The sequence below is a fragment of the Labeo rohita genome, unplaced genomic scaffold (genome assembly GCF_022985175.1).
Source record: "Labeo rohita strain BAU-BD-2019 unplaced genomic scaffold, IGBB_LRoh.1.0 scaffold_389, whole genome shotgun sequence".
NCBI classification, from domain to species: Eukaryota; Metazoa; Chordata; class Actinopteri; order Cypriniformes; family Cyprinidae; genus Labeo; species Labeo rohita.
This window is the reverse complement of record NW_026129307.1, coordinates 15,100-30,234: the sequence shown is the minus strand read 5'-3', so window position 1 is coordinate 30,234 and position 15,135 is coordinate 15,100. Positions and strand designations below refer to the sequence as shown.

General features: G+C 36.9%; 1 protein-coding gene across 1 annotated transcript; it reads left to right on the top strand.

The window, feature by feature from the left end:
* Positions 1-12,187: 12,187 nt before the first annotated feature.
* On the top strand, positions 12,188-14,817 carry mrps16 (mitochondrial ribosomal protein S16). The gene is made up of 4 exons (XM_051103205.1): positions 12,188-12,296; positions 12,447-12,473; positions 13,280-13,540; positions 13,657-14,817. Exons 2-4 carry the CDS (start codon positions 12,461-12,463, stop codon positions 13,782-13,784), a joined length of 402 nt encoding a protein of 133 aa, XP_050959162.1. The 5' UTR covers positions 12,188-12,296; positions 12,447-12,460; the 3' UTR covers positions 13,785-14,817.
* Positions 14,818-15,135: the final 318 nt, after the last annotated feature.

Here is a 15,135-nt window from a genome sequence, read left to right as displayed (position 1 = left end):
TTGCTTAGCAAAATATAATATGTGGCATGTTTTCCCATCTAGACGAGGAAGTGTCATTGCTGAAAGTACTGCAGTTTACAACTATCCCAACAACAATTCACAGATAATGTTTCTAAATAATGATTTGGGACCCATACTGGAAAAAATCTTTAATGACTCAGATTCATTTAAAAATGTCAGCCTTTTTAAAAAAGATGTGCTGAATATTCTTATTCTTAAAATAAAGCATATGTAATAAACATTTACCTTCATGTTCATAAGGTTTTTGTTTAAAAAATGTTGTTACAATGTCGTTATAAGGTCGCTAGGAGGCACTACAGACATATTTTTTTGCCTGATGCTTCTCAAGAAAGATGGCTTTTACTTGTAATAAATAGTAGGTTGGGACATCTCAAACTACAAGTCTTTAGTTTTAGATGGACTTGAAAAAAAAAAAAAAAAAAAAATTGTATTGTATATATATATGTGTGTGTGTGTGTGTGTGTGTGTGTGCATGACCACTTTCTTAATGCACAAGTATTTTCAGAGTTAATAAACACTGATTGATCAATGTGTTCTCTTAAACCTCACTAAATTACAAATTATAATTATATAAATATATACATAAAATTATATATAAGAATATATAATTAAATATTATATATATTAAATATATAAATAAATATTTACATATGCCCTTGTGTGTATATATATATATATATATATATATATATATAGGGCTGCATGTCTCATGAGATTTGGTTTGGTCCTCACACTGCACATAGTGTGACCCATTAAGTATAGCTACGAAAAATAAATAATAGTGATAACAATATTATTGCACTTTATTGTTTATTAAAATAACATAAACAAAATAAAGTGAGTGGGAAATAAGTATTAAATAAAAATACAGTTACTTTATAGTAAACTTTTAAAAAATGCAAATATTTACTTTGAATTTTCATTTCAGAATTAAAATCAGCAAGCTTTTATTTTGGCAGGCTGCCGGCAAGTAAGTATATGCGGGACCTTCGGTGCTTGGACCCCTAATTGATGTCTTTTTAAAGCATAAAACAAAACAGATCTTCGTATCATATCATATTACACCTACTGTTGACGCGTAACAATATGAATATAAATAACTTTAAGATGCTAGAACGTACTGACGTAACATATTTAATATTCATGAGCCAAGCCTTCACCATAGTAGGAACGTTAAACACTCCGGTGTGGCAGAAAAAGATGTCGGTGCAAGGAGTGAAGGCCAAGGCCCGTCGACTGGGGCGGGCAGCTGGCAACACTGGACTGTGACTGGAGCACTAATGGCAGGAAATGACGCTAGCTCCAGCAGCGATCTGGAAATGGAAGAAGAATCGTGTAGCGGGAGTAATGGAGGGAATGAATGGTGGAAAATAGTTAATCGGAAAAGGAAGAAAACTAATAGCCACGGATCTTATTCGGATAGTGGAAAGGAAGAACAATTGGGTAGGAAAGATGATGAAGAATTTAAGGTGATAATGACATTTGCAGAGTCCGACATCATGATAAACCCAATTAAACTGACTAAAGCTTTGAAAAAAGTGCTTGGAGAGATTAATAGTGCAAAAAATTTGAGAGATGGAAAACTGATTATCATATGTAAAGATGAAAAGCAACAAAAGAAGGCTTTAAATATAAAGTCAATGCTTGGATGCACTGTCGTGCACAATGTTAAATAGAAAGCCATGGGTAAGAGGTGTAATTACTGGAATTCCTACTGAAGTACCTGATGATCAAATTAAAAAATCCATTGAAGGGGGAAAGGTAATTGGAGTAAAAAGGCTCCAATATGTTAAAAACAAAGAACGGAAGGATAGTCTATCAGTTATGCTTCAGTTTGATGAAGAAAAAATGCCTACTAGAGTTAAAAGAGGTTATATTTGCTACCCTGTAAGAGTATATGTACCCCCACCATTGAGATGTTACAAATGCCAAAAATATGGACATGTTAGTGCAGTATGCAGAGGTAAGCTAAGATGCGCAAGATGTGGGGGCAATCATGAATACGGTAAATGTGAAGAAGGAGCAAAGGCAAAGTGTTGTAACTGTAGTGGTGAGCATAGTTGTTCCGCACAATCAGAAAGCAGAACAGAAAGAATCAAAATCATAACAAGAGCAGCAGAAAAATATCTGGGTGTAACAGGAGTAAATTTGGAAAAAATAAATAATGTACTAAAGGCTCAATCTAGTACTCAAATTCCATGTGGAAGTACATAATGGTTTTAATGATTTTGCAGTGGAATGCTAGAAGTCTTATAGCAAATGGGTTAGAATTAAAAAAAATACATTGATCAACTCGATAAGAAGCCTCAAATAGTCTGTATTCAAGAAACTTGGCTTAAACCACATTTAAATTTCGTTTTACATGGATATAACATCATTAGGAAAGACAGAAGGGTAGAGAATGGAGGTGGGGTGGCTACATTTATTAAGAATGAATTACAATATTCAATCATCGTGGAATACGAATAGTAATGGTAGATATATATGTTGGGAATCAAAAAATTAAAGTTATAAATTATTATAATCCTTGTAGAAGAATAAGTAAAGAGTTAGAAAAGATAATTGGTCCAGGAAATCAAAAAATAATTTGGTGTGGGGATTTTAATGCCCATAGCACTTTGTGGGAAAGCAATAATAATGATCATAATGGAGATGTTATAGAAGAAATAATAGATAGTCATGGATTAGTATGTTTAAATGATGGCAGAAATACTAGAATTGATTTGGTACATGGAACCGGATCAGCTTTAGATCTAACTTTAGTGTCTGAAGTGTTGGCAAGAAAGTGTGAGTGGGAGGTGGGGGTAGGAAATAATATGGGTAGTGATCATTATATGATTGTATGTAAGGTAGGTGTGAGTGTATTAGAGAATAATGTAGTTTCAATTCCAAAGTGGAATTTTAAAAAGGCAAATTGGGAAGCATATAAATATTTAAGTGAACAGCAATAAAATTGGATTCAGTGGAGGATATTGATGAATATAATAGGCAGGTCTGTAAAGTATTGTGTGATGTAGCAAATAATGTAATAGGAAAAAAAGGACCATGTAAAAAGAAGAAAGCAGTTCCCTGGTGGACCGAACAATGTAGTCATGCTGTACAAATTCGGAATAAAGCTTTTAAAAAACTTAAAAATAATTATTTGTTTGACGATTTCATTAAATATAAAAAAGCCCAAGCGGAAGTAAGAAGAATTGTTCGAGCAGCTAAAAAGAAATACTGGAGAGATTGGTGTAGTACGATTGGAAAAGATATTGACATAAGTGAAGTATGGGGCAAAATAAGAAAAATGGGAGGAATATATAGAAATCAGACAATACCAGTTTTAAAAAATGAAGAAGGGAAAATTGCAGTAAAAGATAATGAAAAAGCTGAAATATTAGCTGAAGTATTTGTTAAAGTTCATAGTGATGATAATATATCTGATAGTATTAAAAAGAATAGAATCCAGAATAAGAATCAGCATCCAGATGTGATGCAGAAGAGAAACTATTTTGGTGATGCATTAGATACAGAGTTTACCTTATACGAGTTGAAAAGGGCTCTAGGGGGAGTTAGACAAACATCTCCGGGAAAAGATGATATATGTTATGTAATGATTCAACATTTGACAGATAGATCTTTAAAAAATATTTTAAGTCTATTCAATAAGATATGGAATAAAGGAAAACTTCCTGCTTCATGGAAGCATGAGATTATAGTACCAGTAGGTAAACCTGGAAAGGACAAATCTAATCCAATTAATTATAGACCAATTGCATTAACTTCTAACCTATGTAAAATATATAGGCTAAATTATATGTTAGAAGCAAAAGGACTTATCTTACCATATCAGCGTGGATTTCGTGGGGGACAGAATTCCATGGATGCTGTTTTAAGTCTAGAAGCTGATGTCAGGAAAGCACAAGCAAATAAAGAAGAGTCCCACTTTATATTAAGTGGCCTTAACTACTATGTACATACATTGAAATTAATAATTAGATACAATGCACTTATTGTGTACATACATGTTTTTACATTGTACTTAGATTTTAAAAATACCTGCATGTAATTACATCTGTAATTAGTTTCTGTAATTACATTTATAATTAGACTGTTGACCAATCACTTACACCTTAACCTACCCATACCACCAAACCTGTCCTTAACCTTACACATATCCCACCTCAATAGCAGCAAAAGTGTTTTGCAATACAATATGACCACATTAAGTACATTGTACTTATTTTTTGATGCAAGTGCCTAGTAGTTAAGGCCACTTAATATAAAGTGGGACCAAAAGAAGTATTGATTGCAGTTTTATTTGATATTGAGAAAGCATATGATATGCTTTGGAAAGAGGGGCTTTTAATTAAACTTGAAGGTATGGGAATTGGAGGTAAATTGTACAACTGGATCATGAGCTTTCTGATTGACAGAACAATTCAAGTTAGGATAGGAGCAGAATATTCCAGGGTATATGAGATAGATAATGGAACGCCTCAAGGAAGTGTATGCAGTCCGGTGCTTTTTAATATTATGATAAATGATGTTTTTAGTAATGTTAAAGGTGACATTGGAAGGGCACTGTTTGCGGATGATGGGGCAATATGGAAGAGAGGACGTAACATTGAATGTGTAGCGAAAAAGTTACAAAAAGCGATTGATGATGTAGAGACATGGGCAAATAAGTGGAGTTTTAAACTGTCAGTGGCTAAAACTCAAGTCATTGTTTTTAGTAAAAAGAAAAATGTTTCAGAAGTTAAGTTGAAGCTATATAATCAGGAATTAGAGCTGGTGCCAGCAGTTAAAAATCTTGGAGTATGGATGGAATCTAGACTGACTTTTGTTACACATACTAACAAGTTAATCAAGAAATGTAAAGCAGGAATAAACATTTTACGGTGCTTATCAGGAGTGGATTGGGGTGCATGTAGAGTTTCATTAAAAAGAGTTTATAGTACTTTAATTAGATCAAGTTTAGATTATGGTAGTATAATATATGGATTCGCATCCGAATCATTATTAAAAAAGATTGAAGCAATTCTGGCTATTACACATAATTAATATCGCTCAAAAGCAGAAACTATCAATGTTTATTCTGTCTATGGACGCCGAAAAGGCTTTTGACAGGATTGAGCCTGCTTTTCTCTTTGCAACCTTAGAAGCCATGAGTTTTGAGTCTAAGTTCATTGGATATTTAAAAACTTTATTTAATTCCCCTAAAGCACAAATATACACCAATGGTATTATGTCAAGCACTTTTACATTGTCTAGAGGTTGTAGGCAAGGCTGCCCTAGAAGCACTGTTGTCCACGGAGATAGCAACAGCGACTGCGCGTAAGTGTTTGCTTAATACACTATTGCCATAGGTATTGTTGAAATTATTAAGTAGTGCTAGAAAGTATTTTTTCATTCTCTGCCTATTTGTAGTGTTGTTGTTTCGTTTTAATTAGCACTTTCGATTGCACTTATTGAAATTAGTATTGCTGAAATCCTGCGGGCACTTAAGTGCGAAGCATCTCGCTCTTAGTTTCGATTCGAGGCATTTGCATAGATATAGACTTTGGGCTTAAGTCAGGAGGCGTGTCCAGCTGTTATCACTCCAATTCCATTCGCTTGTGTATATAATCATTATCTGTGAGCTGACGCGGAAGTGTCAGCGGAAGCGTTCAGCCGCCGTGTTCAGCCTCCTCGTGTGAAGACCGACGAGGGTAAAGACCTGCGACTTTCTCCTGCGCGACTTTAACCGAGCAACGAAACCAACAACGTACTTAGGTACTCTTATAACTTTCCCTTCATACACTCGCTGCTTGCACCCTCTTTCCACCTCGATCATGTGCTTTCAGTATATTCCGGTTATCACCACACAACGCTCTAACATCACACGCAGACGTCAATGCAATCTCACTAACCTTTGTCCTATCATCACCTCCTCCACTGATACTTTCTCATTTACTGTCGGCCTCTGGAATTGCCAGTCAGCTGTTAACAAGCAGATTTCATTACCGCTTTTTCCACACATTCGACACTTAGTATCCTAGGCTTGACTGAGACCTGGATTCGTCCAGAAGACTCAGCTACCCCCGCTGCTCTGTCCAATAATTTCTCATTCTCTCACACCCCTCGTCACACTGGAAGGGGTGGGGGTACTGGAATACTTATTTCTAATAAATGGAAATTCTTTAACCACTCTCTGCTATGCAACTTTAACTCTTTCGAATCTCATGCGATCACAGTAACAGCTCCAATTAAATTCCACATTGTGGTCATTTACCGCCCTCCTGGTCAACTGGGCACATTCCTAGATGAGCTAGATGGGCTGCTATCCTCATTCCAAGAGGATGGCACTCCACTTCTAGTCTTTGGTGATTTTAACATTCATCTGGACAAGCCTTATGCTGCAGACTTTCACTCACTCCTAGCTTCATTTAATTTCAAACGCCTTGTTACTACAAGCACTCACAAATCGGGCAACCACCTAGACCTAATTTACACACGCAATTGCGTCGCAGACAACACTTTGGTTAAACCCCTACACATCTCTGACCATTTCTTCATTACTTGTAACTTACATATTACTGCCAGTACACCTCCAACCCCTCTACCTGTTACTTTCAGACGAAACCTACGCTCCCTTTCACCCTCACATCTTTCCTCTGTCGTGTCCTCCTCTCTTCCCTCTACAACCCTTTTCTCATCTCTAGAAGTTAATACAGCCACTGACACCTTATGCTCTACTTTAACCTCTTGCCTAGACGCTATATGTCCTCTCTCTTCCAGGCCAGCACGGGCCACCCCTCCTAACCTGTGGCTATCCGATGTTCTCCGTGAACATCGGTCCAAACTTAGGGCAGCAGAGAGAAAATGGCGCAAATCTAACGATCCTTCTGACTTGAGTATGTATCAGTCTTTGCTTTCATCCTTCTCTGCTCAAGTCCATGCTGCCAAATCCTCATACTTCCACATCAAGATCAACAATGCTCCAGACACACGTAACCTCTTCAAAACATTCAATTCGCTCCTCTGCCCTCCCCCACCACCTCCCACCACTTCTATAACAGCCGACGATTTCGCCACATTCTTTACTAACAAAACTACAACTATCAGCAGCCAGTTCTTGGCTCCACACATACAGGAACTAATACTGACAACATCCACAGCTAACACCCCACTCTTCTCCTTCTGTCCCCTCTCTGAGGCAGAAGTATCCAAACTTCTCCTCTCCAGCCATCCTACAACATGCCCACTAGATCCTATCCCCTCTCACCTTCTCCAAGCAATCTCTCCTACACTCTTACCAGCACTTACACACATCATCAACACATCTCTCCTCACAGGCACTTTCCCCACTGCATTCAAGGAGGCTCGGGTAACCCCACTGCTCAAAAAACCTACATTAAACACTTTACTTATAGATAACTATAGACCGATCTCTCTCCTCCCATTCATTGCAAAAACACTGGAACGAGTCGTTTTTAACCAGGTATCACTGTTTCTCGCGCAGAACAGTTCATTGGATGCTAACCAGTCAGGGTTCAGGAGCGGCCGCTCAACTGAAACTGCACTACTGTCAGTCACTGAAGCCTTGCGGATTGCAAAAGCTGATTCCAGATCATCGGTACTCATTTTGCTGGATCTTTCTGCTGCTTTTGACACAGTCAATCATCAGATCCTCCTGTCCACCTCTCATCACTGGGTATCACAGGGACTCCTCTTCGCTGGTTTGAATCCTATCTCACAGGTAGGTCTTTCAGGGTGGCCTGGGGAGGGGAGGTATCCAAAGCACATCATCTGGCCACTGGGGTTCCTCAGGGATCAGTTCTTGGACCCCTCCTCTTCTCCATTTACACTACATCACTGGGGCCCATCATACAGGCACATGGCTTCTCTTACCACTGCTATGCTGATGACACGCAGCTCTATCTTTCATTTCAATCAGATGATCCAACAGTAGCTGCACGGATCTCAGGCTGCTTGGCGGACATCTCGGAGTGGATGAAAGAACATCATCTACAGCTCAACTTGGCAAAGACTGAGCTCCTTATTTTCCCTGCCACTCCGACTCTACAACATGATTTTACCATCAACTTAGGTACTTTAACAATTACCCTGTCAAGTTCTGCCAGAGATCTTGGTGTTATCTTTGATGACCAGCTGACTTTCAAAGACCACATTGCGAAAATGCTCGATCTTGCAGGTTTGCCCTACACAACATTAGAAAGATCAGGCCCTTTCTAACTGAGCAGGCCACACAACTTCTTGTCCAGGCCCTGGTCATCTCCAGGCTGGACTACTGCAATGCTCTTCTAGCCGGTCTTCCCTCATGCACAATCAAACCTCTACAAATGATTCAGAATGCAGCAGCACGACTGGTCTTCAGCGAGCCCAAAAGGGCCCATGTCACACCTCTCTTTATCACCCTGCACTGGCTCCCAATTGCAGCTCGCATCAAATTCAAGACACTGATGCTTGCTTATAGAACAACCACAGGCTCGGCGCCCGCCTACCTCCACTCATTGCTACCAATCTACACTCCCTCCAGAACTCTGAGATCCGCCAGTGAGCGACGCCTCATTGTACCATCACAAAGAGGCACAAAGTCACTTTCCAGAACATTCTCTTACACCGTTCCTGGCTGGTGGAATGATCTTCCCACCGCTATCCAGAATGCCAACTCCCTAACAACTTTCAAGCAACTGCTGAAAACCCATCTCTTTCGACACTACTTGACTTGAAAAAAGAAAAAAAAAAAAAAAAAATTTTCCTTTTCTACTCTTTTCCCTTTCTAGCTTGTACTTATTTGAACAATGCCTGTTATATGGTATTTTGAGCACTTCGTAGGTCGGTTTGCTTCTTTAGGACAAATCGCTTGATGTATTCCCCACCTGTAAGTCGCTTTGGATAAAAGCGTCTGCTAAATGAATAAATGTAAATGTAAATGTAAATGTAAATCTCCCCTATTATTTGCTTTGGCTGTCGAACCACTTGCTATTGCAGTTAGATCCCATACTGGTATAAAAGGAGTTAAAATTGGCTCTAATGAACACAAACTATCCCTTTACGCAGACGATCTGTTAATATACCTGACCAGTCCATGATCCTCTCTTACACCCTTGTTACAAGTACTTCAGGAATAAAGTGATACATCTGGCTACAAATTGAATTATGACAAGAGTGAAGCATTGCCTATTAATATACCAGATGAGTTAAAATATATAGTTAAACCACTAACACTGTGTTTTAATGGGTTTAAATATTAAGGTATTCACATTGATTTAACACATGATGATATGTTAAAAAAAAAACTACTCTACACTTCTGGACAAAGTGAAAGATGACATGCAGAAATGGAAAGATTTACCCTTATCATTAATAGGCAGAATCAATGTTGTAAAAATGAATATCTTACCTAAATATATGTATACATTTCAGTGTCTCCCCTTGAACATTCCCAAGTCATACTTTAAGGAACTAAACAAAGTATTTTCAGGCTTTCTGTGGAAAGGCAAAAACCCGAGAGTAAAACTTCTTAAACTTCAAGCACCATATAAGAAAGGTGGGCTGAACTTTCCCAATTTTAGACATTATTACTTAGCATTGCAATTTCGGGCTATATGAATCTGGCTCCACCCTGATGAGGTTGATACTAGATGGACAGATATAGAACAGTGGAAGATGAGTTCCATCCCACTAAGGGTTGTTCCTTTTTTGGGGTCAAAAAGTTATTTATCTACATTCACTAAAAATAAATTAATACTTAATACGTTTTCCACCTGGGTAGAATCACATAATCTATGCAGTTTTAATACTGTCCCACTTAGACATTTACCTCTTTGTGAAAACCCTATTGTTCCTCCTGGTATTGCTGATAGCACCTTAAAAGCATGGGTGAGTAAAGGAATAAAGACACTAGAGGACTTGCATGCCAATGAGTCCTTAATGAGCTTTGAATTGCTATCCCAGACATATAATATTCCTAAACATAATTTTTTCAAATATTTGCAAGTCAGACATTGGGTCAAAGAGATCACTCCTAAGACATTTCCCAAAATTCCAACATTATCGCCGTTTGAAAATGTTATGTTTAACAAGATTGTGTTCTCTCCGAGAGGTATTGCTTCTGTAGGATATAGTACATTAACAAACAATTTTAAGCCATTTGACAATGTGATCTTGAAGCAGAGATGGGAGAGAGATCTTGACTGCACATACAGTCCGGTAGAGTGGGAGTGTGCTATGGAAAGAATGCAGACTACTTTTATATCCACCAAACATAGACAAATCCAATTTAATATTCTGCATCGAACATATTATACTCCTCACAAACTCCACATGTTAAACACTACTATACCTTCCAAATGTCAAAGGTGTAAAACATTTGAAGGGAATTTACTTCATATGCTTTGGAATTGTCCTGTATTGAAGGGTTTTTGGGAATATATAATTGATATATTTTCAAAGGTTATTGGTAGCCCAATCAGTTATGATCCTAGAGTTTGGGTATTAGGGGATACTGAGTCATTAGATTTGTCTCATCATAAAAAATATTTAATACTTTTGGCTGGTACAGCTGGGAAAAAATGTATATTAGTGAATTGGAAGTCATTCTCCATCTCCATCTCATTCTCCATCTAAAAAACATTGGATCAACGAACTCCTTTTTATATTGCACCCCTGAGAAAATCCTTTTCAATGTTAGAAAATCACCAAAATCTTTTGAAAAAATTTGGGGCTCTTTTTTGGAGCATTTACCTTCTCTTGTTGCAAAATAGCTGAAAGGAATTATTTTATTTATTTATTTATTTTTTTTGTTTGTCTTTCTTTGTTTCTGTCTTCCTCTTGTTATTGAAAAGGGGTGTTTGTGGTGTTTGTTTGTACAACATATGTTTTGCTTCACATTGCATTTGAACATAAAACTATAAAAAAAAAAAAAGACCGAAGCAATTCAGAATCAAGCTTTAAGAATATGTTGTGGTGCTTTTAGAACATCTCCCATCGCAGCTATGCAGGTTGAAGTTGGAGAGCCCCCATTATATCTTCGTAGGTGTAAATTAAGAATGAATTATTGGATTAATATTAAAGGCCATAAAGCAAGTCATCCAGTTAAAGCTGTGTTAGAAGAATGCTGGGAACATGGAATCAAAAACATCAAAAGCTTTGGGTGGTCTGCTTATAGGGAAGCACAAGCTGCTGGCATTACAGATTACAATGTTAGTCCAGCTGTAATAATTTCTAATATACCACCGTGGCTGTTCCCAATGCCAAAAGTTGATCTACACTTACAAAATATATTGAAGAGTGAGAAAGAAACCCCCAAGAATGTTATTGTACAGCAATATTTAGAGCAGATTTATTCATCATGGTTACATGTATATACTGATGGTTCTAAAGATCCTGCTTCTGGTAGAACAGCTGCTGCAGTATATATTCCTAAATTTAAAAAAACTATAAAGAAAAGGATCACTGATCACGTATCAGTATATGCTGCAGAATTAATTGCCTTGATGTTAGCACTCCATTGGGTAGAAGATACAAAACCGAGACTTGTGTTGGTTTGTTCTGATTCTCAGGCAGCACTGACAAGTCTTGTAAGTGGGTTAAAATCATCAAGGCAAGACATTATTTATGAGATTATAGCAAGTTTGTTAAGATTAAGTAATATTAGCTCAATAATGTTCTTGTGGGTTCCTGCAGATGTGGGAGTGGAGGCCAATGAAATGGTTGACAAACTAGCAAAGCAAGCTCTTAAACACTCAGAAATAGAAATATATGTGACACTTAGCAAGGAAGAAGTTAAAGGGAAGATAAGAGATTTTATTAATAATGAATGGCAAAAAGCATGGAACAGTGATAATAAGGGTAGACGTTTGTATAACATACAACCGCAGGTAGGTAAGGGAAGAAATCAGTTTAGAAACAGGAAAGAAGACACTATTATTACTCGCATCCGAATAGGACATTGTGGGCTAAATCATTATTTATTTAAAATTGGAAGACATGAAACAGGCAAATGTAATTATTGTGGCCAAGCAGAAACAATAGAGCATGTTTTAATAAGTTGTAAAAAATATGAAAAAGAAAGATTAGATCTCATTAAGGTAATAAATAGAATAAGGTATAAATACTTTTAGTATACGTAACCTCTTGAAAGATAACCCAGAACAATTTAAAGTATTTAGTCATGTTGACAACTGTCTGTAGATAGTTGTGTGTTTGAGCGCTATTACAAACACGTTAAGCTTATATTAAACGATATTACAGTCGTAACTATATGAAGTTACCGGATTTATAAGGTATGTGGTTTTTTTTTACGCGAAATGTGGTAAACGTAACGCCACTCCATGCTCTCATAAAGACGGGCTTATTTTCTGTAAGACCTTATTCGCTTATATATGAAATTTTATAAATATTTCTATTGTCTTACTCTCTTTTGTCTTTAACAGAGTATCTGGCAATCATGGTCCACTTATGTAAGTATTTTTAATAAAGTTTATTATTCTAAGTATTAGTCATTTTTGACGTCTTCCTTATTTAACATACTAGATTCAACTCAACATCTCGGGACAGTTGTTCAAATGTAATCAATAAATGTAATAAATGTAATAAGTTTTTCAAAAGTAAAAAGGGGATTCTGAAAATGAATAAGAACACAAAGTCCAATCTTTGTTTTGATCTGGATCAAATCGTCAGTTTGGGTTGTTCAAAACATTTTAGTAAGATCAGGATACCTTTGATGTTTTATTAAAACTTTTAAACACAAACATTTATCATATAGAGAGACATTAGATAGAATTTGTAACATGTAATATACACACACAGACAAACAGAAATATTGTTTAATTTAAAGTGTTTTTTTAAACTACTGTTTGTAAACTACATTGGCACAACCAGCCAAAAGTAGTTACTTGTCAGCGAATGCAAAGTTTTTTGTGTGAATGCAATGAAAAAAGCTCTTTTTTTGTTTTCTCTTCGCCACATCACATGTCCCCTCAGGGGCTCTGGTAATCTTAAAAGTATCTTTGCTTTGCTTTGCTAAAACAGTAGATATGTGAGGTTTAATTTCCTGATCCTGGATGGCAAAACATGGGATTTCCAAATCCAGATCATTCTCATCCAGATTAAACTGTTTGAACAACTGGTCCCTCAAGTTTAAAATAAGAATGTAGCCTCTAGGACCAATAGTCTTACTGCTTCTGAATTAAAGCCTCATGTTTGTGACATTAAACATTGCCACTGTGAAACTTATGTTATGTTATGCATTATGTATTTGTCTTAGCATCTTTCCTGCTCAAAAACTATCATGGTGGGCATGTGGTCATCAGGCTGGCACTAGGAGGTGCCACTAACAGACCCTTCTACCGCATTGTGACTGCTTATAATAAACAGGCAAGAGACAGTAAATATATCGAGCAGCTGGGCTCATATGACCCTCTCCCCAACATACACAATGAAAAACTTGTCGCCTTCAATTACGAAAGAATCAAGTACTGGATTGCATGTGGGGCGCATACAACAAAACCAGTGGCCAAACTTCTAGGTGAGCTTCAACCAAGAGATTGTCATTTCAAACTCATTATTTCTTTTAAAAAATGTTTAATGATTACAACAAAATGCTAGTTGCCTTGTTTTTGATCCTTGTTTTACTCTGAGTAGGACTGGCTGGATTTTTCCCACTGCATCCAATGACAATAATAGATGCGGAGTGGAGGCGAAAAGCAGTTTCGACAGAAGAAGTTAAAACAGACCCTCAAGAACAACTGAAGCAGAAGGATGCACTGTAACTACAAAATAAAGTGTTCATGATCAGTAGTGATATTGTGACATTATATATTTTTTTAAATACACATATATATATATTATAACAGTGTTTTGGCAAGAAACTCCAAACATTCAGACACTGCTTGATTAAAATTTCTTTATTACCCAATACAATAGACTTTGCTCCCGGAGGGCCGCTGTTTTGCAGAGTTCTAGCTCAAACCCTAATCAGGTGTGGTTGCTTAAGGTTGGAGCTAAAACTCTCCAGGAAACAAGTTGCCCAGCCCTGTTGTTAAAGATGAATGAGGCAATGTAGACCAGGGGTCTCCAGCCCTGCAGATTTCAGCTCCAAACCCAATCAAACACACCTGAACCAGCTAATCAAGGTGTTCAGGGTTACTTGATAATTACAAACAGGTGTGTTAGAGCAGGGTTGGGACTAAAGTCCGCAGGAGGGTTTGAGATCCCTGGTGTAGACGCTAAAAGGAAATTCTGTAATCACTAAGTCTGTTGTAAAACACTTTATCTGTATCTATTTGTCATTGAGAACAATGATCGGCTAACAAAGAAATTAATAAATGATCTGGCCTGAGGAACCTACACTGAGATTTAAAATGATCAGTCGTCATTGGTTCATTTCAGGTGAACTGCAGAGCCTATAAATGTTTACTCAAAATTGTGTAACTCCTTTACAGCAAGCAATGAGCTGATGTATCTAACTATATACACGCATGTATTGGTATTACATAATATACATGGAATATTTATCAGAGAGCTTGAATTCTCTCTGATGTCAGCCTATGAAATATACAGGTAATACATATGAGCTCATCTCAGGTAGCAGGTCATCTGAAGTAGCGTGTTGTTTCTTTTAATTTATCACTTTTGATTATTGCTGTATTTTTAAAATACTTTAAAAATGTAAATGGCTTAGAAAATGCTGTTCAGATTAAGACATTTGAATGTTAATGTAGTGAATCTACTACACAAACATTTTGTTTAATTTTATGAGGGTTGGAAAGGTTATATAGAGCCTAATTAAATTTATCAATGGTGTTGTCTGTTTTATGGATGGACTATGTATTCTGATTGTCTGCATAAGTACAGGAGCTTGAAAGGTTAAAATCGATGCATTTCAGCAGGTTGGAGTGGTTCAAAGCAGATCTGATCTGTGTTTAAAACCGTGGAGGGGTGGATCCTTCAGCCGGGCCCGAGCTAGTGAAATAAATGAAATGAAATAAATCACACTGCTTCAAAACAGGATCAAAATAAGGTTTTGTCCTGGAGTTATAAAGATATATAAAAGTCATAAATACTACTGTATCACACCCTTTGTATATATACAATGACTTGCTAAAGTATTCATGCCCCTTC